The sequence below is a fragment of the Zingiber officinale genome, chromosome 1A, assembly GCF_018446385.1.
Source record: "Zingiber officinale cultivar Zhangliang chromosome 1A, Zo_v1.1, whole genome shotgun sequence".
Lineage (NCBI taxonomy): Eukaryota > Viridiplantae > Streptophyta > Magnoliopsida > Zingiberales > Zingiberaceae > Zingiber > Zingiber officinale.
The window spans coordinates 170421938-170447932 of NC_055987.1; the positions used below are offsets into that span (position 1 = coordinate 170421938).

Sequence of the window (25995 nt, forward strand, 5' to 3'; positions counted from 1 at the left end):
GGGGTACTTACAACATCTAGGCGTGTCACTCATAGGTTTTGTTTGTCTTGAGCTGCTACGCATGCCAGTTGAAGAGTGCAATAAAATGTTTCATATTTGTGGATCAACATGGAGAAAACTTTTAATCCTCGGTGCCAATTTGATGTTGGCAAACATGGGAAGCATGAAATTTTGATTAAACTAATCCAATTTTCGCATGGCCATGAATGAAGGAATGATTTTAAACTAAGGATTCATGATAGAATTAATTGAATTACTTGAAATTTGTGAAATTGTTGCATCATAGGATAGTTAGATTTCTTACGCTGTTAATTGGAGCCTCCCGCTTATCCAGGACTCTCCATGTAAGTGTGAAATATTGAACTTCATATTATTAATGCTAAAAGAATATATTATAGCAAACGATGATTACGCTCACCCTAGATGTCTTTCACAGTCCGTTCTAAGGTTATGTCAAGAGAGGTAAATTACAGGGTCAGTTTATAGCTGACCGCCAAGTAGCTATGGGGTGGGAGGGTTTTTTTTTCCTAAAGGCATGTGCGGAATTGATCTCTTGTTCTATTATAGCAAGTCTGTCACTCTCTAGCCAACTAGGCATCCCGTGGGGACGATGCTAAAAGAATATAGAACTATATTTGATCTGCATGATCAAATGGGGGAGGGGCAGAAGGAGGTTATATGTGATCAATGAGGGATATAGAAAGGTTGTTGGCATATGTTAGAATAGGCTAGGTGCAATCACTACCCAGACCCCTGATGGTTTCTAGAAGAATATCATGTTTTGTTCACTAATTGTTTAGCTTTTAGCAATTGTATCTTAGCCTTGTCAATTTATTGTAAATGCTCTTATTTTCTTAATTTGATTTTAGTTTTCCACATTTACTCAACTTGTTGCTAATTTATGTAGTTCTTATGTTTCAATTGTATAAAAGATCTTTAGCACATTACTGAGATTTTGTGTTCGCCTTGTCAGATGATAACTTTTTTGGGCCTGTATCAACAAGTTTTATTAGATCAGTGAGTCTATCTGAGACTGAAATGTCAGACGGCAACAATCATGATATTACCTTGGATTCAACTGCATTTTCTCTGCATTTTCGTAATATTGCTCCAGCTGATGATGGTACTACAAACTCAGTAGGAAGTGCAAGGACACCCACTAATGCTGCAGTATCTGATGGTACTGACAGCATCATTGTTCCTAAGAAGCCCTTTGTTTACAGCAAGCTTTCTCCTGCAGATTTAGGTGGAAATGCTGATGACTCGAGTATCATGAGTTTGATTGAAGAAAAATCAAGAAAATATGACTATGGAAAATTATCACCAACTTTAGAAAAGCTTCTTAATGAAGTAGACAGAAGTATGCAGCCCAATTCTCCAGATGCTGCAAACATTGGTTATCATTCCAAGGGGATTGTCAAAGCAAAACAATCAGGAAAACATGAAACACATACAAGTAGACTAGCTGTTATCAACACTAATGGTGAATTTCCTTTTGACTCACATCTCTCGGAAAGCTTTGTAGAGGATTCTAGAAAATGTATTATTTATCAAGATTCTCCAAACAAAGGTCTTCTGTTGGAGACACCTATTATTAAAAATGCTGAGGTATGCAATCCACAAATTTCTTGAATGCATTGTACTAAAGTTTGTATTTCAGTTTCTGATTTGCTAGAATGAGACAAAATTATTGTTTGGTGTTATGTAATCTTTTAATTTAAAGTGCTAATTTGTAATTTCTAAGGCTCAAGTCTAGACATTTTTTTTAGATTTTAAAGTTGCTCTTCCTTTTTATGATCTAAGAAACTTCACAGAATTTGAGTCTGGTGAGGAAGGCTTTCTAATTTATTTTAATTATATTCTTATTGCATTATTTCTCTTTATACTCAAAGCACATGAAAAAATATTTCCTCTGATTTATTGTTTTTGTTCTGAAGGAAAGTTGGCATCATCTTGTTTAGGGTTATGTTTGCTTTCTGTTTTCCGACTAGTTTCATCTCTCTCTCTTTTGCTTGATTGTATCATAGACAAGTAACTGCATCATTAAGTTGGCAAATCAGAGATGAAAAGGTTACACGTATCCTTGGACTAGTTTTGGTGTTAAGCATTCTAGACTATTATTAACTCTTAATAATCTTTATTTGGCTACTTAAACCCCTACTATAATCCTTGCACTCTGGATTAAGCACTGTACTCAATTTTGGTTGAGATTATCTCTATATTGGAGCAACAAATTTCTCCAATTGCTTAATGATACTATTTCTTTGATCCTACAGTTTCTTCCCCTAAAAAAACTTAGTTTGGTACTACCCACCATTTTAGACCACAGTTTTTTTTTTTTGTGACCATTTCACAGTAAGTCTTGATCTAGAAACAATCACATTATTCTAGTGATTCCACAAATTTAGCATATTATTAATAGCATCCTTTTTAGTATTGTTTGAACCTGAATTCTTTGTTAATGGATTCTCCACAACATTTTAGGGTGCAATTGCAGCCATTGGAAAGGACAACCGTGACGATCCTTATACAGCAACAGTGTCTGACCTACTCGTCACTGCTCAGAAAACTGGCCTTCTTTCGCCTCTGAATATAGAGTCCCGAACCGAGACATCTTTGCAGTTGGATCAGCTTAGTGGAAACAAATATCCTTCAGTTAAAAATCCTCGCTCTGTGGTTCCCACATCTGTTGTAGAAGGTGATCATGATAAAAATGTGGTATACGAAGCTGGAGTTTCTACTCCTGAAACTGCTCATAAATTAATTCAAGCTCCATTTCCAGGATCCGTCTCCTCTGTACGTGCTAAGAGACAGCAGCTTTTCCTTGATGCTTCTGTTACTTTGAAAAGTACGCCAATTAATAGCAGAGCAAAAGAGCAAGCCCTTTCCTCTTTGAATTTGGAACTCACACGGCATGGTGAGAGGATTTCAGCTATTAAGAATCACATGTCAAAGTTAAAAATTACTCAAACACCAGATCTTAATAATCCAAAATCACCTATGCTTCATGTGCCCCTTGATCTTCATGATAAACTGGAATACGAGGCTAATATTCCAAATTCAAATTTCATGGATAGCTCTGTTAACACATTCCAAGAAAATATTCTTTCTGTTGTAAAGAATCAAGGACAGACACAAATTGTAGAGACAGAAGATTTAAGGCATGCATGCCCAGATATTGTTACTGAATCAGCACAAACTGAGGCAGAAACTGGCATGATGCCAAGTCCACTTATGCCTATTAATTTGGCCCAAAGTCTCTTTGACCCCAAAACACATGCTTTGCAAAGTGAGCAAATTGTTGATGTTAAAGCAAGTAGGTCTCCTAATTTATGTGAGGTGGATGACCTAGATCACTGTTTTGTTCAAGAACAAGTAGTTATGATGGAAAATGATTTAATTGGAAAGAAAAGAAGACTTGAATGTAGCCTTGTCACAAGTGAAACGCACATCAACAAAATTAGCAGATTGGAAAAGAGTCCCGAGTCCTCAAATGAATTAGTGACTAACAAGCCTGCAACTCATCAAGGTCATCATTCAAAACTTATGAACACATGTCTGCTTAACCTTTGTCAGTCAACAAAGCACTGGTCTGATGTATGTAATACATGTTTCTCTCTATGTATTGTTTTCTTGCTCCTCATTCTGCAATTTGTTATGATGAAGAAGCCAGAAGTATCTAATATTTAGTCCCATATTCATCCTGCAGTTACTTTCTAATTTTTATGAGGGATCAAAAGTTGCATTTTCACCTTCTGTTCATAAGCTTTCTGGGCAAGAGGTATATTTTATCCATTTCCACAGTTGCTTCAAGTGTTCAAAAAACAGTGAGCAATATAAGATTTCTCTCATGATTTTGCTTAAGAATATAATACAGTTTATCTTTAGTTTGTTCAATATAATTCCATATGCTTTTATATGTTCCAAATTCCTTACAATTTTTATCTAGAAATTAGCCTAGTGGATGAATTTTCAGAGAGCTATTTTCTCCCTTGTTTCTGCTTCCTTCAGCATCTAAGGTTATATTGAGTCAGTCAATTATGTAGCACTGTGGTAGAGATGAGTAGACAACTAATGATATTTGTTAGGGAATTGTATGCAAGTATCTGACACTTAAACTTCAGTTATTTTAGCCACTTTGCTTTAATTGTTTTTATTTCCCAATTTTTCAATTGTTTGACACTGAAAATCAAATAATTTATGATTCATTGCATTTGTTGTAATAAATAATGTCCAAAAGATCACAACCTATTTACGGTTTTCAATTTGAAGCTCAATATGTTGGAGGATCTTCTAGATGAGGTGCAAATGGCTAGAAAATACCTGAGGATATCTACTTCTTTGGTATGTAATGCAATTCTTCTTCCAGCTTTACTGTTAGTCATCCTTATCGGTTTATATCTGTTCTCTTTTATTATCTATTGATTTTGCTATTTTTGTTCCATTTTGGCAAATAATGATTTAAAGATGTAATAGCCCGCTCCGCAAAGAAATGAATACTCAACCATTATTTTATTATTGCAGAGGAATACTAATGGTTTGGGTGATTTGCACAAACAAAGGCAATATTTTCTAGCTGTTTGAAGATGGTATTTTCAACATTGTTTCATTTAGATATGCAACTTATAGGTTTATTATTTTTTTTTTCAGAGTAAATGAAGCACTAGGTTTACAGGACAAGTATTTACTTGAGCAGTCCAAACTGCAGATAAAACATGCTAAGTTGGACCAACTGCATGTGTGAACTCTTTCCTTCTTTTTCCATTTGGGTAAAAGAGCCATTGTAAAACTAAGTTATTGCATTTTCTTAATACAGAATAGAACTCAGGCAACTAAATCAGGACTTTGTGATTGTCGAGATCTTAAAGCAGCATTCTCACAGCTCTGTCTTCAGCATACAAGAGCAGTGCAAAGCTCAGATACATTTATTTATAGTTATCAAAATCAGGTGCTTTGAGCTCTCTAGTCCATGCTTAAATTTTATGCATCTTTTTTTTTAAATACATTTTCCAGTTATTGGATGGATTATATTGGATATAATTTATAGCATTATCACATTTGCCTATAATATTTGGGAAATTCTTTTTAACTACTCTTCTTATTCATACTTATTTCCTTGTGTCTTTTATTTACTTTTATTTTGGTCTAAGAAGCAACGATCAATTGGAGATCCATAGAATATGAAATATTAGCAAATTCAAGTATCTGAAAATTCTCATTATAGTAGCTTTAAAATCAAGCATCTTACGTTTGGAATCATATTATAAAGAGCTAATTGCAAAAAGAAGCATACAACTTAAAAGTCAGAGCATTACCATTTGATAATCTCTTTTATCGCTTTTAGTTTTATTTTTAATATTTGTGGTTTCATATTTCGAACTCATTTAGTGGGATAAAGCTTGGTTGTTGTTGTGGTGGTTTCAATATTTGTGTTCCATTTTGGAGGCTAAAAAATATGGTTAGTTTGAGACTTTTATATTTGTTCATTATACTGGATCAAATGAGCTTAAAAATGCTTTAAAGAAAATGTAAGTAGGTAAAGAAGTCAATTTGGATGACATTCCTTTTCGAGTTTGGAAGATCAAGGTATATATTTTTTTGATTATGATATTCCTATTAGAGTTTGTAGATCAACGTATATATTTGTGAACCAAATTATTAAAAAAAGTTTGCAAATTAAGATGTACATCAATGTAGAAAAATATTTCAAATGTCAACTGATAGGAATAAAAATGCCGTGTAATGTTGTTCTAATTATAGAGGAATCAAATTGATAAGCTATACCTTGAAATTTTCGGAAAGAGATATTAAGTGTAGAATAAGGGATAAATGTTTCGAAAAATCTATTTCATTTTCATGTGATCATGTATAAATATTTATGCTATAAGGAAACTAATGGAAAAATGTGAAAAAAACTTCAGATTTTTATTGTATTAACTTAGAAAAATATAATTAAAAAACATTATTGTGGTGGATCTATAAAATGGAGCAGTATTTAGTAATTATTTTAATGTGATAAATAATTATATTGTGGAAATTTACAGGATATTCTTGTATATTTACAATATTAGAATTTGTTTCCACACACTTTTTGGTTAATGATATTATAGAGCCTTAGCTCGTTACAAGTATACTCAATTTTGCAATCTGTCAAATACTTTGTTGACAAATCGTGTTAATTGGTTGTTGCAACTAGCCAAAGATAGATGTAATGATATTTGTTGATTGTCACAAATGACTATCTATGTAATGCAATTTAGAATTAATTTTGAAAGTTTAAATTTTGTAGAAGTATATTTAGATAGATCCTCTTTAGAAGCATAAGTTATTTTTAGTGACTTTAAATTAGCAACTATTTTATTAGGAGTATTGGATAATCTTAGTAGAAGTTTAATTTAATTAGTTTTCTGTTGTACCTTGTAATTTAATTTATTTCAAGTTTCATGGAGTCCTTGAATGGATCTCAACCCATATGATAGAGCATCTTTGCATAATAAATCTCTTTGTTATTTTTTTTAGGTATCATAGCTAAATTAAATAAATTAAGACTTTTGTTGTTATGTACCTTTTTTATGTTATACATATTTTTTAAATGTGTTAGCTTAAATAGTTAATTTTTTATATTTTATTTGCCATTATAATTTTTTACATAGCTGATATGGGAGACATGGCACAACAAAGTTGTATTGAATTATGATTATTATAAGGAATACATTAATAGATCAACTAGGCTAAAAATGTAACATATAGATGCATTTATTAATCCAATTAATCTCATAATTACTCTTCTATAAACATTCATTTCATCGTTCTTTCTAAGGCTTATCTAACTTATGCCAATTTATTTAAGTATTAATTCAACTTTCAAATTAAAGGGTATATTAATTTCTCAAGAGGCATTTAAGCCTCTTCCCTCTCATATTGACTATCACAAGTCATTCTTCTTTACCTTTAATGCTAATAATTTCATCCTTTACTATATAATTTCCATGAGCATTGATTACTATTGAATTGCAAACATCATCCTTGCTAATTAAATGACATTCCATGAACGACATTCAAGTTGTGAATAACTATTTTTGTGATCATGCCTCGCACGAGGGTAGCTTACCATGAAGCTAGTTTTGTTTGCCACGTGTGAACTGCAATATTATCAGATCAAAAATATACAACGACTAACCAAACTAAATGCATACCTTTTAAAAACTCCATTAGTAGTAGTACTATGTTTAAAACTCAACCTATAACCTAGAGGTCAAAAACTCAGGAATGTGAGCATAAAAATGTAAAGTGGGTAATAGGGAGGTGTTTGATATAAAATAGCATTTTTCAAAACAGAATCCAATGAACAATAAGTAGTCAAGTTCATTATTTTAGTCAGTTTAAGAATATTAATTTCTTATCATAAATTTCTCTTAAATATGTTTTTAGATGAATTTACGATTTCTCATATTTTCTCTTTTATTTTCTTATAAATATCCTTAATTTAATTTATAAAAAAAATCCATATATGTAGACGACTCACAATCTCTATAGTAAAAGATGCATCATATATAAATATTTCATCTAAATGAAATATATCATAAACATATATGAATATCAATGTTTAAAATTTTAACAAATGTCGAAGTTTCGGTATATGATCGAAACGATATAGTTTCGGTTATGTGCTGTGCTAATATGATTTTGATATTTTTTAAAATATAAATTAATTAAATTTTTTTATTAATATTTGATTATTATAGATGTTTATTATTAAATTATATTTGAGATGTTGAATGTTAGTTTAACATTTGATATTATGTAAAATGTTTGATTATTAAGAAGGTTAACTTAAGTCCATTAAGAAGGTTTAAGCTATATTTAATTTAGATATATTATAAACTAAATTATATTTGAGATGTTGAATGTTAGTTTAACATTTGATATTATGTAAAATGTTTGATTATTAAGAAGGTTAACTTAAGTCCATTAAGAAGGTTTAAGCTATATTTAATTTAGATATATTTTGATCAATTTAAAATTAAATTAAATTTATATATAAAATAATTTAGTTTGTTAGTAATAATATATTTTATAAAATGAGAAATTATATTATATCTATTTTTTATCTAAGAAGAGAAAAAGATAATCATCTTTAAAAAAGTTAAGAGGTTTTGTTTTTTCCTTTATTTGCCTTTGAGGTATTTTTTGTCTTTGTTTATTTTGATGGAGAAAAAAATAAATGAGTGAAAGGGGGAAAAAAATAATAAGGAAGAAAAAATTAATGGATAAAAGAAAAAAAATTAGTAGGGAAAATTTAATGAGAAAAAAGAAATAGTTGTTTAAAAAAAATAAAATTTAAGTTCTAAAATAAAAAATAAACAAAAAAATTCAAATAAAAACAAAAAAAATCGTGTTGCTACCCTGTAGCGCGGTTCGGGAGAGTCTTGACTCCCTCCATGCTCCCGTGGAGGTCGCTATAAGGGTTGTTGCACCCTTCGTCCTCGCGAAGGCTGCTGAAAGGGTCATTGTCCCCTCCTCCCCGTGAAGGCCGCTGTAAGGGTCGCTACACCCTCCGTCCCCATGGAGGGCGCAATGGGGGTTGTGACACCATTCGTGACCCTTGTGGTCATGGTGTCGGTACCGTGTCGATTGGCAGGCGGAACGATAAATTCCGCTTGTGTCGATCGGCACAACACAAAATTTAAATTTTAATGATTATATATGGTGAATAATCTGCAATCCACCATAAATACATGGGTTGAATAATCTACATTCAAACTAATACAAAATACATTGTATAAATATATAAAGGGTGGACAACATATAATCCACCTAGAAATGCACCTCACAAACAAAAAGGTGGATGACCCACAATCTATCTAGTGATAAAATCATCTTATATACAATGGTCAAAGCCTATACACATGCAAAAAAAACCCAAAGACCCTTTTAAGTGAGGAGCCAATGATCAATAAAATAAGTATTTATTTATTTATTTTAGCATAAGAAGTCACACGACTCTTTTAGAGTACGGAGCTCCTATAGGTACTAGATTTAGTGTCATGCTAAATTAAAATCAATAGCAATGCAACACATTTAAGAGCGTAGAGCCGAATCTCTAAGTATAAATATTACATTTATTATATTGTTATCTTAATATTAGAATTAACGCAACCCTTTTTAGAGCGCCGAAGATCAGTGTAATTTGTTTATTACCTTGTTATTTAGCATAATTAGTTATGTAATTTTAATTTGTCATGAATTTCAAAAGAGAAACAAACAAAATAGAGATCGACTATGAATATAATCTCAACAACCACATAATTATATAGTCTACTTTCATAAATTAAATCATTTAGAAGCTAAATATAACGAAACAAGCAAAAAAACCCATCTCAAAAAAATAAATCCATTTCACACTTGTACACTGCATGATATTATCTACAACTCGTTAAAATACATCAAAATGGACATTGATTGACTTTAGAATATCAAACAAAACTATGATAAGAAATTTATCTTATGCCCAAACATCAAGAAAGAAAAACAACAAGAAGAATTTATTTGATTTTATTCCAATCACCAAAATGATTCTAACGCAAGGGCCAACCAATTAGTCTATCTATGATTATATACTGTCCTTTAACAATAAATACACTGCACCAAATTAGCCATCGATCAAAACTCACCTAAGGATCATGCTCCGCCTTCGTAGAACTTGATGAAATATATTATTTGCATATACTTGCTGCCATTAGAGGATGACGATGATTGTTAGTCACCTACGGTAGTGCAGAGGTGATGGTGCGTCCTCTACTCAGTGATAATAAGGAGGGAAAGAGACTATGATGGCGCTTGCAACATAGATGGGAAAATAACCAACATAGGCTGACATTGGTTGTTGGTTGACAATGGCTATTGTTGACAGTGGCTACCTCTATTCGACGATGATGAAGAGGGAAAGAGGCAACAATGACATTTGCAATGAAGAGGGAAGGAAATAATAGTTAGAAAATAAAAAAAATGGTGTGTGCGCATACATGGAGTGGGGGAGAAGATTAAGTTTTTAATGACATTTTGCAAAATAGTCAATAGTTTTAAAAAATTTACAGATTAGTCCATAAAAATTTAACTGTAACATTTGTGGTTTCATAAATGATTTAAATGTTATTTGTTAAAGAAAGATTGATTACAAGAACAATTTTGATGCCTGGATTGTTTTGTTATTCGTAACTTCATTGTTTTGTCGTTCATCCTTGGTGGCAAAAGCTCCTACGCTGACTTCGGGCACCTCACATGACCAATTTTCTCGTTCACCCTTACCTCTATGGAATGAGGAATGAGGACTAGGACTATGATTAGGCTGTCATTAGTTCAAGTAAAGATGAGCTCATGATGAAGATGAGCTTGCGAAGGTTGAACAAAAGATGAGCTCATGGCTTCCTTGCAGACGAAGGATGAGTTTGTTGCTTAAACAATGAGCTCGCAATGAAGGATCCATTCGGGTTTTGGGGATTTCAAACTTATTCGCATGCCTCCTGTGAACAAAATAAGAATTTCTCTTGTCGTAAAATGAAATTTAAAACACTAGGTATTACAATTGTTCTTACACTCAAAAACAATGACCTAAGAAAAATGCTAGCAATGTCGAAAACTTGTCTAGAGTTGATGGAGGAGAATAATGTAAACAGAAATATAATTTTTAAATAGTTTGAAAATTACTATTTTTTTTAGAATCTCTTATTAGGAGTGAATAATTTTGAAAGAATAACAACAACAACTAAGTCTTATACCATTAGGTGGGGTCAGTTATATGGATCCTTCTACGCTATTGTACTATATCCCCATCTTCATCTACATTTAAATAAATGTTATCTTATTTTATTATTGGTAGTCAAGTTTTTTTTGGTCTTCCTCTTCTTCGTTCAATATGCATATTTGTCATAATTTCATATATTAGTATATTTATTTGGTCGTCTAAGTATATGTTTTTACCATCTTAAATATGCTCTTATAGTTTCTCTCAATAGATGCAACTCTGACTTTCTTTCTAAGATTTTCATTTCTTATAGTGTTCATCCTCGTATACTAACACATCCACCTTAACATCTTTATCTCCGCAACTCTCATTTTCTGCTCATGTGCTCAAGTTATACCCAACATTTATCTCTATATAACATAACAGGTCTAATCGTCGTTTTGTAGAACTTTCCTTTAAGTTTTAGAAGTACTTTACGATTACATAGAACACTCGATGCTCTTCTCAATTTCAATCATCCTATACGTGTATTCTATATAAGATATCTCTCTCAATCCCTCTTATCCTTTTGTAAAAAAAATCCTAAATACTTAAAGCTTTCAGTCTAGACAACTCGTCCTTTCCTATCTTAGCAATTGTCTCATTACGTCTAATATTACTAAATTTAAATTTTATTTATTTTGTCTTTACTTTACTACTTTGAAAACCTTTTACTTCGAGTGTTTTCCTATCAAGATTCGAGTTTAGCAATTACTTCTTCATATGTCTCATATAACAAAATAATATCATTTGCAAACAACCAGGATTGAACAATCGGTTCAAAATCGAACCGATTAAACCGAAACTAAACAAATTGAATTTTTTTTCAAACTAATCAATCTTTATATAAAAAACAAACAAACTCGACTGATAAAACATCGGTAAATTCGGTCGAAAACCAAATTAATCGAATTGTGATGTTAGTTTTCAAAAACCAATAATACAGTGGTGCTTATTCAAAAATCAACACTATAGTGATGCAACTTTGGTTTGGTCCAATTGATAATATTGATTTATATGATTTAACTGAATTATGAATTTGAAAACCCAAACCAAACCGAGTTACTCAAAATAATCGATATATTTTTATTTAGAAAATGAATTTCCGAAATAACCTAACCAAACTTTTAAATTCGGTCGGTTTGGTCAGTTAATTCTGTATAACCAAACTTTTGCTCATCTCTACAAACAACATGCACCATGATACCTTGTCTTGGATGTGTCCGAGTTCGTTTATAATTAGTGCAAAAAGATAGGAATTTATAGCTAATCCTTGATGTAATCCTATCTTTATAAAAAAATATTTAGATTAATCCCCATGAAGTCTTCATTCTTGTCGTTGCATCCTCATACATATCTTTAATTATTTTATTATATGTCATGCTAACATCTCTTTTTTCTAGAATTCTCTGTATAATTTCTTTTGGGACTCGATTATAAATTTTTTCTAGGTCAACGAATATCATGTGTAGATCTTGCTTTTATTCCCGATATTTTTCAATTAGTTGTTAAAGAAGATGTATAATTTCTATTGTCGACCTTCCAGGTATGAATCCAAATTGATTTTTGATTACCATTGTCTTCTTTTTTATTCTTTTTTTTTATTAATTTTTTTCAAAGTTTGATGGTATGATGACTCATTAGTTTATTACCGTATAGTTATACAATTTTATATGCCTCCTTTGTTTTTATATAAGGGAACTAGACTACTTACTCGATCAAACCTTTTTTTGTTTTCAATATCAAGTTAAATAACTTTATAAGTCATTCAATGCTTTGTTTCCCTAGCACTTCCATACCTCTTGGAATATCATCTCGTTTAACTACTTTTCCTTTTTGCATTACATTTAAAGTTTGTTATACTTCTGAAGTTTGAATTCTCCGATAAAAATTTTAATTTCTATACTCATATGATCTACTTGTTACCAAGTTAAGGTGGTCATCTAAACCTTCATTAAACAATGGATGAAAATACCTCTTCCCGTTTTTTTATTTTCTCATCATTTACTAGTACTTGTATTCATTTTTAATACATCTTATTTAGATAAGCTCTCGTCTTTCTCTCTTGCTTTTGCAAAAATTTCATTTTTTTGCTTTATTCACTGCTTTCTTAGTTTCTTTCTTGGCTATTATATATTTTTTTAAAGTTTTCCTCATTCTTACAAGTATATAATGCTTATAGACGGTTCGTTTTTCTCACTCTTTTATACTTTCTTATTCCACCACCAAGATTCTTTACTTGGTGTATGTCCCTTTGACTCATCAAGTATACTCTTGGCTACTATTGTCAATATTGTCAACTATAATATTATCAATATATTCTTTCCTTATTCTTCTTTCCTTATTAGTTTTTTATAGCTGTAAATCCCTTGATTATCTTTCTCATTAGTGTAATTATTGTTGTATTTCTAACTATATTAGATCCTAGGATTAAGGGATTTGATAATCCTTGATGTCTATATATTGTAATTCTCTTGGTGAATGAGATAGAAAATGTTTTTCAGAAATTCTCTTCTATTTCTTTGTCATTTTCTTTATCATGGTATCAGAGCCAAAACTCTGAGATCATTTTCATCTTGTGTCTAGTTTCTAGCTCCAAGATGTTAGTGTTTTGTTTTGTTCTCTTGTTCTTCTAGGTTTGTTTTCTTTGATCTGATCTCTTAGTACATGTTTCTGGTTGAATCATGTCTATGGAACGATCTAAACATTTTCTTGTTCGATTTAATGGAAAGAACTATTCTTCTCGAACATTCCAATTTCAGATCTTTATTAAGGGAAAGGAATTGTGGGGTTATATTGATGGGATAAATCCTGCACCTAACAATGAGAAGGAGAAATATGTGAAATGGGAGGTGAAGGATGCTCAGGTTATGCCTTGGATCCTTGGAAGTGTGGAACTCTCTATACTTCTTAATCTCAAGCCTTATAAGACCTCTAGAGAAATGTGGGATTACTTGAAGAAATTTACAACCAAAGCAATACAACATGAAGGTTTCAATTGGAACTCGAGTTGAGTTAGCTCCTTTAAGGGAGTATGTCAATCCAAGAGTTTTATTCTTCTTTTGGAAACTTTTGGGCCGAGTACACTGATATTGTGTATGCAAGTGTATCTTCTGAAGGACTCATTGCTATCCAAAGTATGCATGGGATTAGCAAGCGTGACCAACTTTTAATGAAGTTAAGGGGGGACTTTGAAGCAATCAGGTCCAACTTAATTAGGAAAGAACAGCGACTCATTACACAAGCTGTCCTGGAACAAAAAGCTCAACATTCTACTCCAATTATTCGGGCACATTGCCACTAATTGTACTAAAAATTCTGTAATTATCGTAAGAAACTTGAGCATATCATCAAAGTTTGTTCCATTCGGCCTCCAAAGAAATTTGAAATCTATAATGTCTCGGTTGGTTCCTCAAATGCTCTAGTCCTGGTCAGTCCTCTATTACTTCTGAAATGATCTAATAAATGATAGTTTCTGCCCTTTCTGCTTTAGGCCTTTCAAGTAATAAATTTTTTAATCCTAAGCCTTGTTATTTTGATTTTGGTGCTTCCAATCACATGACCAGCTCTGCCTTACCTTTATATGATGTTAAAAAATATAAAGGAGATCTCTAGATTCATACTGCCAATGGTAATTCCTTATCCATCATAGTTGTTGGTGATATTTCGACCTCTTTAAATACTATTTTTGTGTCTCCTCAGTTGTCCACTAATCTTATATCTGTTGGTCAATCAGTGTAATGTTCAATTTTCAAATTCTGGTTGTCTTGTGCAGGATCAAGTGTCCATGAAGATCGTGAAGGGATCTAAAGTGGGATGTCTCTTTCCTTTGTTTTTATCTCCCTCTTTGGAATCAAATTATGTTGCTTGTAATGTTGTTCAATGTGATAATCATGTGGCATAGATGTTTATGCCACCCTAATTCTCATGTACTTCGAGTCTTGTTTAAATCTGGTTTACTTGGAAATAAAAATTCAGCTTCTTCTAATGATATTGTTGATTGTGCATCTTGCAAACTTGGTAAAAGCAAAACACTTCCTTTTCCGATGCATAAAAACTGCACCACTAAACCTTTTGAACTCATACACATTGATGTATGGGGTATTGCTCCTGTAATATCTCATGAACATAATACTTTATTACATTTATTGATGAGTTCACTCGCTTTACTGGGGTATATTTTCTTCGGTCTAAAAGTGGGTTTTTTTTACTTGAAACATAATTTTCTACTAAAATCAAAGTCTTGCAATCCGATTCAGTTGATGAATATATATCAAATGAGTTTCAATTTTTTCTTCAAAGTCATGGAATCATATCACAACGTTCTTGTCCTTTCACTCCACAATAAAATGGTATGGCTGAAAGAAAGAGTTGTTATCTTCTTGATGTTGTTCACACTCTTCTAATTGAGTCTTGTGTTCCTTCTCATTTCTGGTGTGAAGCTTTGTCTACTGCTATTTATTTGATTAATAGATTACCATCTCCCAACTTGAACAATGATTCTTCTTACTTTTGTTTGTTTGGGCATGCACTAAAGTATTCCAATCTTCATATTTTTGGATGTGCTTGTTTTGTTTATCTTCCAACACATGACAGAAATAAACTTAATGCCCAATCTGTTAAGTGTGTTTTCTTAAGATAGGTTATAGGGAACATGAGTGTTGGCAACAAGCAATGGACACAGAGCTTCAAGCACTTGTGGAAAACCATACATGGGACATTGTTTCTTGTCCTCCAAATGTTAAGCCCATTGGTAGTAAGTGGGTCTATATTGTGAAACTCAAATCTTATGGGTCTTTAGATAGATACAAAGCTCTATTGGTTGCTCTTGGCAATAAACAAGAATATGACCTCAACTACGAAGAAACATTCGCACCAATTTCTAAGATGACCACGGTGAGAACCATTCTTGCTATTACATCTTCTAAATCTTAGCCGTTACATTAGATGGATGTAAAAAATGTCTTCTTGAATGGGGATCTTAAGGAAGAGGTTTACATGAAACTTCTACCCGGTATGTCAATGACAACTTCTCATGAAGTTTGCAAGCCTAGACGCTCTTTGTATGGGTTGAAGTAGACACCTAGAGCATGGTTTGAGAAGTTTCGTAGCACTTTTCTCACCTTCTCTTTCACACAAAGTCAAGATAATTCTTTACTTTTCTTTCATAAGAAAACCACAAGTATGATCTTTCTCTTAGTCGATGTTGATGATATTATCATCATTGGTAATGAGGTTGATCACTAAGTTTGAAAATATGTTACATAATACATGTAAAATGAAAGATCTTGGGCATCTCGCATATTTTTTGGCATGGAAAGTTCACTCTCGAGATCATGATTTATTCTTAAATCAACATAAATATATCCAAGATCTCATTGAACTAGCCAGTTTAAAAGATGCGACTGTTGTTGATACACCAATGGAGGTGAATGTGAAATACTAAAAAGATGAAGGCGAGTTTTTGCCTGATCATTTTTATATAAGCAACTTGTTGGTAGTCTTATCTCTCTAACAATCACAAGGTCCTATATCTCATATGTTGTCCATATAGTTAGTACATTTATGCAATCACCTCGACATCTTCATCTTGCTGCAGTTTGTCACATTATTCGATACTTAAGTGGTTCATCTACTCGTGGGTTGTATTTTCTTACAAAATTTGCTCTTCATTTGACTACGTACAGTGATGTTGATTATGCTGGTTACCTGGATACTAGGATATCTCTAACAGGCTGGTGCATTTTTCTTGGAAATGCCTTGATTTCCTAGAAGTGTAAGAAGAAGAATTATGTCTCTAAATCTTCCATGGAGGCCAGTATAGAGCCATGTCTACAACTTGTTCTGAAATTATATGGTTACGTGGTCTTCTTTCCGAACTTGGATTTCTTCTACCGGATCCTACTCCACTTCATGGTGATATTACTAGTGTCATTCAAATAGCTGCAAACCTTAGCTGCAAACCTAGTATATCATGCACGCACAAAGTACATCAAGGTGGACTGTCATTACATTAGGGAGGTCTTTATTCGAGGTGTTACTACTAATCTTTAAATAGCTGATGGCTTTACAAAAACTTTGAAAGCCAATGACACAAGTTTCTCAGTAACAAATTGATGCTGATAGACTTATCCGCATCAATTTAAGGGGAATGCCAATATTGTTAAGATTGTCAACTACAATATTGTCAATATATTCTTACACAATATTGTCAATATATTATTTCTTTATTTTAGTTTTTTTATAGCTGTAAATTCCTAGTTGGAAATCCCTTGATTATCTCTCTCATTATTGTAATTATTGTTGCATTTCTTCCTTATTAGACCCTAGGATAAGGGATTTGATAATCCTTGATGTCTATATATTGTAATTCTCTTTGTGAATGAGATAGAAAATATTTTTTTAGAAATCTTCTTCTATTTCTTTGTCATTTTCTTTGTCAACTATTTTCAACTTTGATACCATCTTATTTTATGTCATATTCGAGTCGTCGTATATTTATTTTAATACTTGTACCGCAACCTTTTCCTTAAATATATTTTGTTGCCCATCCTTTAACTTCCACCATTTAATTCTAAGAGTCGTACATATTTTCCTTCTATTGATACTATGCTTGAGGTGTATATTCAACACTGCTAACTTATATTGAATGACCTTACAATCTTTACAAACTTTTTTATCTTTTTTCCTAACAATAAAAAAGTCAATTTGCAATGTATTATATTCTCACTTTTGAACGTGACCAAGTGTTTCTCTTTTCTTAAAAAACGTATTAGCTAGTATAAGGTCATATTCTATCACAAAATCTAATATAGTTTTTCCTTCTTTATTCCTTGTTTCAAATCCATAACCCCTTGCACCCTATCATATTTCTCATTTTTCACTCAAATATGCCTATTTAGATCTACTATTAAAATCATTTCGTTTGGTGCAATGTTTTGTAATACCTCATCTAGATTGTTCCAAAACGTAGATTTGGCGTTTTCATCTAATCTTACTTGAGGTGCATATATACTAATTACGTTAATAGTTTTTTTTTTTCGCCACTACTATCTTAAGAGTTATAATCCTTTTCCCCTTTCTAACTACATCTATAACTTCATCTTTTAACGAACTATTTACAACAATACATATTCTATGTTTTGTTTTACTCCTTCCTGTATATTATAACTTAAAACCCAACTTCTCTATCATCTTTGTCTTCTTTCTTACCTATTTTGTCTCTTGCACACACAAAATACTAATTTTTCTCCTAATCTATCTACTAAAATTATTTTAGAATCTCTTATTAGGTGCAGGATATTTTTTTTAGAAGTCATTTAAGCATAAGAATACTTCTTTCTAGAATGTTTTAGTTCCACTTTTATTTTGCTGTATCTTTAATATGGATTTGAACCTAGAAGCTCGAACATCTCTATGTATAAATAATTATTTTATGAGTTTTTGACAAAACATCCCTTTGTATAAGTAACTTTTTTTTTTTTTGTAAAATTTTATTCTTTGCGTGAGATCATTTTTCTCTATGTGAGATTGTTTTCTGTCTATTCCATCAAATGGTATTAGAGTGGTATTTAATTTTGGATGAGTTTTGATTTACTTTTGTGTTGCATCACTTTGTTTTTGTGTTTTCCTCTCACAAAAGATTGGACTAGAGCAATATGAATACCAACCTAAGTATCACAGAAGAACTACATTAATTTAGTAGGGCTAATACCCCTACTCCTAATGTTAGCTGTTGAGCGCAAAAAAAAAAAAAGTTTGTGGAAGAGCTATAACATTGCATTCTACCTCTCCACCTTTTCTAGTCATTATAGTTTGCATTTTTTTTTATTTAAATATCATATGCTCTTACCAGTACACAATTTGATATGGTTTTTAAACTTATAAGGGAATTTGCTTAATCTACATCAATGGAGCCTATAATCTCCATCTCTAGGTTTCCTCACTCATGATATAAGACAAGTAATGAAGAAAAAAGAATTTGCTAATCACATTTAGAGATAATACAATTCCTTAAAAAAAAAAAGGGCGGCTCGGTTCACAAAGCTTCTATTAATGCGTGGTCCTGGAGAAGGGTCTATTGTACGCAACTTTACACCGCTTTGTAAGAGGTTGTTTCTAAGACTCGAACTTGTGACCTCTAGGTCAAACGAAGTAACTTTACTGTTGTGATTCCCTAACCGCTCTAACATATTTTCTAGCAAATCGTTCTGTCCTAATATTAGTTTGAGATTTAGAGTTTGCTTGAAAAATTGAATGGCTAGATCGAAGGATAAGTGCATTAATGGTTCCATATATCCATTTTTTATGTTGTTTGGTTGGAATGATGATTAAGTGGAAGGATATATTGATGGATAAAAATTTTGATTTCTCTCTCGTTTTAGTCTGCCAGTGAACCAAAGGAGTGATGAATGTTATTAATCTTTTTTTTTTTTGAGAAGGTAAATATATTACTAAAACAGAATATTATAGAGGATATGTCTTGGGGCTTCTAAGAACCGAAAGACATGAGTTTTATCTTTAGGAACACGCTATCTACATTCGGGACAACCCCCTCATGTAGGCACTTGTTCCTAGCTTGCCAAAGAAGAAAAACCGTACAAGATATACCCAAAAATCTTGCTTTTGTTAGGCCATTAGTACTACGTATGTTCCTATGAAACACTCTTAGTAGTTGCTTGTGAGTTGACATCAATTGCCGCATACACAACCAATGCCGCATCTTGTCACATAACATCTTGCTAATCGGGCAGGTAAAATAGAGATGATCCAAAGTTTCATCTACTTGCCTACAAAGAGGACAAACATTGTCCATCTCATAGACCAACCTATCTTTGGTACCCAACCGTCCATAAGCCATCAACCATAAAGTGAACCGGTGCTTGGGCATGAGGTAGGATTTCCACACCACCTTTGCCCACACTTTGATGGCGCCTCTTGGTTTGAAGGCTTCATAGGCTGAAGTTGTACCCATGCCTTGATCGCCAGAAAACCACCTAATCAGCAGCTCGAAAGCAGACTGACTTGTAGGTGCCAGGATTTGCAATGTATCTCAGATATGGAGTAACCTCTTGATCAGTGCTAAATCAGAGTCCTTGCCTTGCCATTCCCATATAGTAGTTTGGCTGAGATATTTGTGATGTATCCATTTCACCCATAAAGAGTCCTTTTTGGGTTGTAAATTCCGGCACAGAAGTGCAGAATTCTAGGCTTTGAGATCATGAACATAATAATCACCTTTTTCTTTAATGAGACATATTGTAGCCTAAGAGATTGGAGGGTGTTTAGATGTCCAAACAAAGTTTTGGCAGATCTTATACAATTTATCTATGACTGCACTTGGAATAGGCAAGATGCAAAGCCAAAAATATTCGATACTTTGTAGGACAGTTTTGATCAGCTCAAGTTTCCCAGCATATGACAGCGTCTGTCATGGTCATGAGGCCAGCTTGCGTAGGATAGCTTCAGTCAAGGCTTCATAGCTACTAACATGCAGCTTCACGGTGGCAAGGGGAATCCCAAGGTACCCGAAGGGGAATGTACCAGATTGGAAACCAATAATCCTTAGTAACTGATCATGGATTTTGTCTTCCACTCCAGCTAGGTACAAATTCGATTCGTTGAGGTTTGGCTGCAACTTAGTTGAATCACCAAAGTCCCGAATACATTCAGTAAGTACTCTGATAGTAGACTCACCAGTCCTTATAAAAATAAGGAGATCATCCACATACGCCAAGTATGTAATTTCAGTTTTAGCACACATGGGATATAAGTGAAAAACCATATTTCAGTGTTGTGGCTTTGAGGGATCTAGAGAACATCTTCAAGCATAATCCAAACAGGAGAGGAGGGGATCCCCTTGTCGGAGTCCTCGTCTACCTCTGAAGAACCCATACATTGCGCCATTTATACCAACTGAATAAAAAAACCGTGGTGACGCATTCAGTAAACCATTGTGTTTACTCTCTTCCTGCTGCTCATAGATTTATACTTGCTGTAAAGAGGGAAAATGATCATGCCTAACTAGTATTCTTATTAGATTGAATATATCATTCAACCTTGCCAGGACATCATACACATATTCTTGGTAACGGTTATACAAAGAGGCTCCTGCTATTATTTTAAGCAATCAATCTTTCCAAGTAATGCAAAGAAGTTTTGTATTTGGAAAATTTTCCTTCTCTTACATGAGATTGCTGATTGAGGTTAGCAAACCCATGAGAGTGCAGGATGAAGCACATGGATTTATTCTTACATCATGTCAAGTCCTATGGTATTGCTAAATCAGGAAATCGACCATAATCATGTTGTATTGTCACTTGTGTTATTTGTTGATGGTCTGCAATTTGGAGTTTGTATTTCAGTTTTCTTTTTGCTATGGTATTCAGTTACTTTTGGATGATGCTTTGCAGGAGGAACATAAAAATGTGGCATCAATGAGACTACACCAAAAAATGCTAGAAGATAAGGTGGATCACTTGTTGAAATCACTTGCGGTTTGTTGTAGGGTGAAAGGAAATATGAATATCGCTGAGATTATTAAAGTCGCCAATGAACGTTTAGAAAGCAACTGTCGTGTTAATATCATACACCAAAGATTACGGGTAACTTGATGGTTCTTTTGATTCTAAAAATTTCACACTTTGTCCAACTATTTGGCAAAAGTTGATTTCTTTTTTTGCATTTTAGGTTTGGGAATTGAGCAATATAGTGAAAAAGGATAATGAATGTGATATCATACTCAACTATTGCAATTTACTCTTCCAAAGGTATGGAGTTTCTTTTTCTTCCGTTTACCGTGTAACTTGCCAATTTAAATTTTATCTGTCATGATTATGCTTGGAATTTTACAGTTTTACACCAAATCTTAGACAAGTTTCAAGCACAGTTGTTACTAACTCATTGAATGAAGTAAACATTGCAAAGGTAATGCTATAAAGTCTGAATATTTAGTGGTCGAAGTTGAATGCCTTTTTTATTTGTTTCTATTTTATCAAAGTGTACCATTGCATCATCAGTAAGTTGATGTTTAATCTTATGACATTCTGTGCAGACTTTCCAAAACATGAATGCTTATGTAGCTTTTGACTTTGTTTTTGATAACAAAGATGGTGAAAGAATAACCAGTTTGAACTGCTACCAGCAAAAGGAAATGGTAAATTAACTTATTCAATTTGCTAATTGATTATGATCTCAGTCCAACGTTCTTAAAGGATCAATTTCTCCAATATATTCTGCCTATTTTTGAATCTATTACTATCTTTAACTTAAATCTTCTTATAATAAGGTAATCAGAACATCATGTGGAGTCATAGATCATCACTAGTTTTCACCTCTTGCATTAGTACAAATGATCATATCTGTTTTTATCTAATCCTGTATTGCTGTTTCTGAATCTCATCATTACTAGCTACTGATGGAGTCATAGATCATACCTAGCTTCGACTTAACATCATCTCGAATCACCTCTAAAAAGAAAAGAAAATGAACTATTCTGATGTTAGTTGGAATTTTGGAAACAATCTTTTTATCTGTCATCATAGTTATCTTGACCTTAATAGGATTCTCATAAACAGTTGAATTTGTGACATATTTTAGGAAATTCTGAGCCCTTGAAAGTGTTCTCTACTATATTGTTGTATCTGTGCACTGCTTTTTAATATACACATTCGAAGTCTTACTAGCTTTTTGTGCAGGAAACTAGTTTGCTTCTCGGAACCCTACTAGATGTTCTTGATGAGGTAAAAGTGGCAAGGTTGGAGATTTTAAATCTGACATCCTCAACTTTTGATAAGTCACCACGTAAGATATCCTCCCTGTCCTATACCTTAACTGTTCATTAATTACTTGCAAGCTTTCTAACATTATGCATATTATCTTTCATGCAAATATTTTGACAATTTTTTTTTGCAAATTAGGACTAGTTTTCTTGGTTAAGTTAGATGACTCTAAAGATGCCTGCTCAACTAGCTTTCTTTCTAATCCATATTTAACTCTACTCTCTTTCATTTGTAGATAAGGAGATTATGGATCTAAGTAGTTGTTGTCAAGGTTATGGGTTTGCACCCCACCTTTGTTTATTGTGCTTATATGATATTCAATTAGAGGCTTTGCTTCCTGTTAATTCATGCTATCAAAAAATCTTAGATATAGCCTAGTCTTAGCCTTAGGGATGTCTTGACTTATGTCTAAATATAAATTTATTCTCCTTGGTTTAGGGTTTCCTCTTTGATATGCTTAATTGAGGTCATTGAGTTTGATATCTTGTGCAGCCTCCTCATCCTCACCTACATTTCGCCTTTCTTCTCCCACAACAAGATCTTGGGCAAGGAGAATATCAAACCAGACCATCTGTACTTATCTATGTCGCTAGGTCATGACCTCCCTGTTTTTTCTATGTTAAACAGGTCCTTTCCTCCCTTTCTTCTTGATTCAAGCCACAGTATTGTGCCATGTCCAAATTTGACAAATTCCCATCATCAAAAATTTCCAATCAAATCAAAATCTGGGATAAGGTTACTTGCATTAAGGTAGAAAAGTAAAAAATAGGGAAGACAATTAGGATTTATGATGGGTAGAGATAAGTGTATGCAAAAATAGAAAGATGGAGAATGAGAAAAAGAGAGAGAGAGAGAGAGAGAGAGAGAGAGAGAGAGAGAGAAGCAAAAGAAAGATGGTTATGTTTTTTCTTCCCTTGTTCCTTCTCTGTCTCAAGTATTGTTAGGATTCAAATTCAACTTTCATTGATCATCTTATATATTTTTTTTTTCACTCATTTATTTGCATGATCTAAGGTGAAATTAATTATAGCTTGTCATTTCCAACATCAACTCATTCGAGTTAACATTGGGGATTTATATCTTTTCTCAATATTTCTCCTCTTTTCCCTATTCTCACTTATTTTTGTAACTTTTTCAAGTTGGTGCTGACTTAAAAAGATAGATTAGTAATCTTTATGTGTTATCCAATTGCTCTGGAGGAGATGCTAGAACTTTAATTATTCTCTCTTTAACATACTCTTCTCTCAGAGTAATATTGAGTATCTTGTTTGATGTTAATTTATTGTTTCAAACGTAAATGTTGGAACCCTAAATCTATTTATTTCACTATGCAATCTCTTGCATATTATCATCCCATCTATAGAGACTTCAAAGTCTTATGATGCCTCCAGTTTGAGGGGGGAGGGGATGCAAGGCGAAAATTTTGGATCAAATTCTTTGAAGATCCTTATCAATTTTCATCTCTTGAAGATCTCAACAACCACAATTTAGCTGTCAATTCTTTGAAGATCAATACAGAGCCTTGCTTCTTCTCAATGCTGTAGTATATCATGTCTTGGTTTCGATTGTTGTCCTCTTAGTCTATTTTATCATTTTTCTTTGTGAGCTTTTCAAGTTTATGTAACAAGGTAGACAAATATTCTCATACTAGGCGGGGAGGCATACAAACAATTATGGTTTTTACAACAAGATTAATGGACAAGATGAGGTTGTTCTGTCACATCTAATCTATGACTTCCCTTTTATTGTGAAGAAGACTAACCTTAGGAGAACCTGCTTTATGGTCAAGTTAGAGAGGAAAATATTAGATGCTACCTACGGAAGGAGATTACCACCCAGTTACATAAAGTCTAGGTCTGACTGATTAATCACTTGAAAAGTGGAATATTACCATTTTTAGAAAGATTACAATGTAGTCTTGCATAAGAAAAGGTTAAATTTGAGGTTAATAGCTGCTAAAATTTTCCATTATTGGTGCATAATCAGACAAGAATTTAACTGCAACAGTCGGCTTAGTTTAACAATTGAGATAACAAATATATTGAATTTTAGTAATTCAACTAAAATGCTAGACTTACATCTATTTCAGGTGGTCAACTTGAGCTTCAATTATGCTTTATCAATTTCAAGCATGGTCGGATGCTGATACTAAGTATTGACTTATCTGATTTAAAACGGTAGGTTTAATACTTGTCATTCGCCTCAATATACTCTCAGGCTTAATTTTACTTGTTTGGAAACAGTGCAGTCTATCCTTCCGAGCCATCTGAACTCAGGTACAAGATATGTGAAACACAAACAATACCTTCACCTCTCAAGGATACAATAATGGACACGCTGAAGAATATGCAAGGTGGACATCCATCTATCCTAAGACTTTGCCGCTCAATTTCACAATTGGTTCAGGATTCAACTAGTTGAGAGGAGATTTCATTTTCTTTGTCCGAAATCATGCTGCACTCAAATCTCTATCGGGGGCAGTTTGGAAAATAATGATGTGGAAATAGCTGTTGTAAATATGGCTCACGATGGGTAATGTATGAATCAATTTGCTCTGTATGATAGTTGAGTACTGAAATGTGTTTTGACATGTTGATTTTCTACAATATTTTTTGTTTGAGTGTTCTCTGCAATGCCATTTTAGATCTTATGAAACTTTTTTTTTGATTATCTTGACTCTACGCTAGAGAAAGAAAGAAAAAAAAGTATAATTGACTGCTAATGTTCTACAGAATCGATCTGTAAATCTATTAGGAGTTTGAGTTTTTGTCCAATGACAGAATCTATATCTACCCTGATTTTCTCATTGAAGATAGGGAGTAATATACTTGTGATTGGAGATAGAGACTGCAGTCTTGTTTGATCACTATGAATGTAGCTAGACAAATAATATATCTACATATAGAGAATGCATATGTAGTATAACTAGAAATGTGTGTTTATTTTCGTGCAATTAATTACCCAGTAGTACATAGGAAGAGTAAGTTCTATAAGCTCCCTAGGAAGAGTGATCTCTGATCTCTCATTGTTAGCTCAGAAAAAGAAAGTGAAAAGTGTCGCTTCACCTAGGCTACATTGGTCAAAACAAACAATGCTACTACTCTTGTTTCTAACTCTGTATAGGTTCAAAAAGTCATTTCTTATATGGGCATCCCTCAAAATATGAAGAGAAAAATTTAACAACTCCTGAACTTATGGCTGAGATCCAATTGACTTTGCCCAAATTGGTGGTCGCTCCAAGGAAACAGATGTTGAAGCATGTGGTCCAATTCTCAACCAAAGAAGTTTCCTCAATTCCTCAAGGAAGCTTATTCCCATTATCCCATCTAAGGGTAGATGCAACAAAAGTATTATTGTTCCATCTTCTACGGGGTGGAAAATAAAATAAATAAACTCTATTGATGGTACAAGTAAATACCACTATATCTACTA

General features: G+C 32.9%; 1 protein-coding gene across 1 annotated transcript in view; it reads left to right on the top strand.

Moving 5' to 3' along the window:
• The window catches only part of LOC122038396, a 42925-nt gene extending 17730 nt beyond the window's left edge, over nt 1-25195 (top strand). Inside the window, exons 2-15 of the mRNA XM_042598126.1 lie at nt 974-1608; nt 2485-3597; nt 3710-3781; nt 4273-4344; nt 4525-4562; nt 4651-4738; nt 4817-4948; nt 21196-21387; nt 21473-21552; nt 21637-21709; nt 21837-21938; nt 22480-22585; nt 24653-24740; nt 24807-25195. Coding sequence (XP_042454060.1) covers nt 974-1608; nt 2485-3597; nt 3710-3781; nt 4273-4344; nt 4525-4562; nt 4651-4738; nt 4817-4948; nt 21196-21387; nt 21473-21552; nt 21637-21709; nt 21837-21938; nt 22480-22585; nt 24653-24740; nt 24807-24984 — 2969 coding nt within the window. The 3' untranslated portion in view covers nt 24985-25195. The remainder of the gene's footprint in view (nt 1-973; nt 1609-2484; nt 3598-3709; nt 3782-4272; nt 4345-4524; nt 4563-4650; nt 4739-4816; nt 4949-21195; nt 21388-21472; nt 21553-21636; nt 21710-21836; nt 21939-22479; nt 22586-24652; nt 24741-24806) is intronic.
• The last annotated feature ends 800 nt before the right edge of the window (nt 25196-25995 follow it).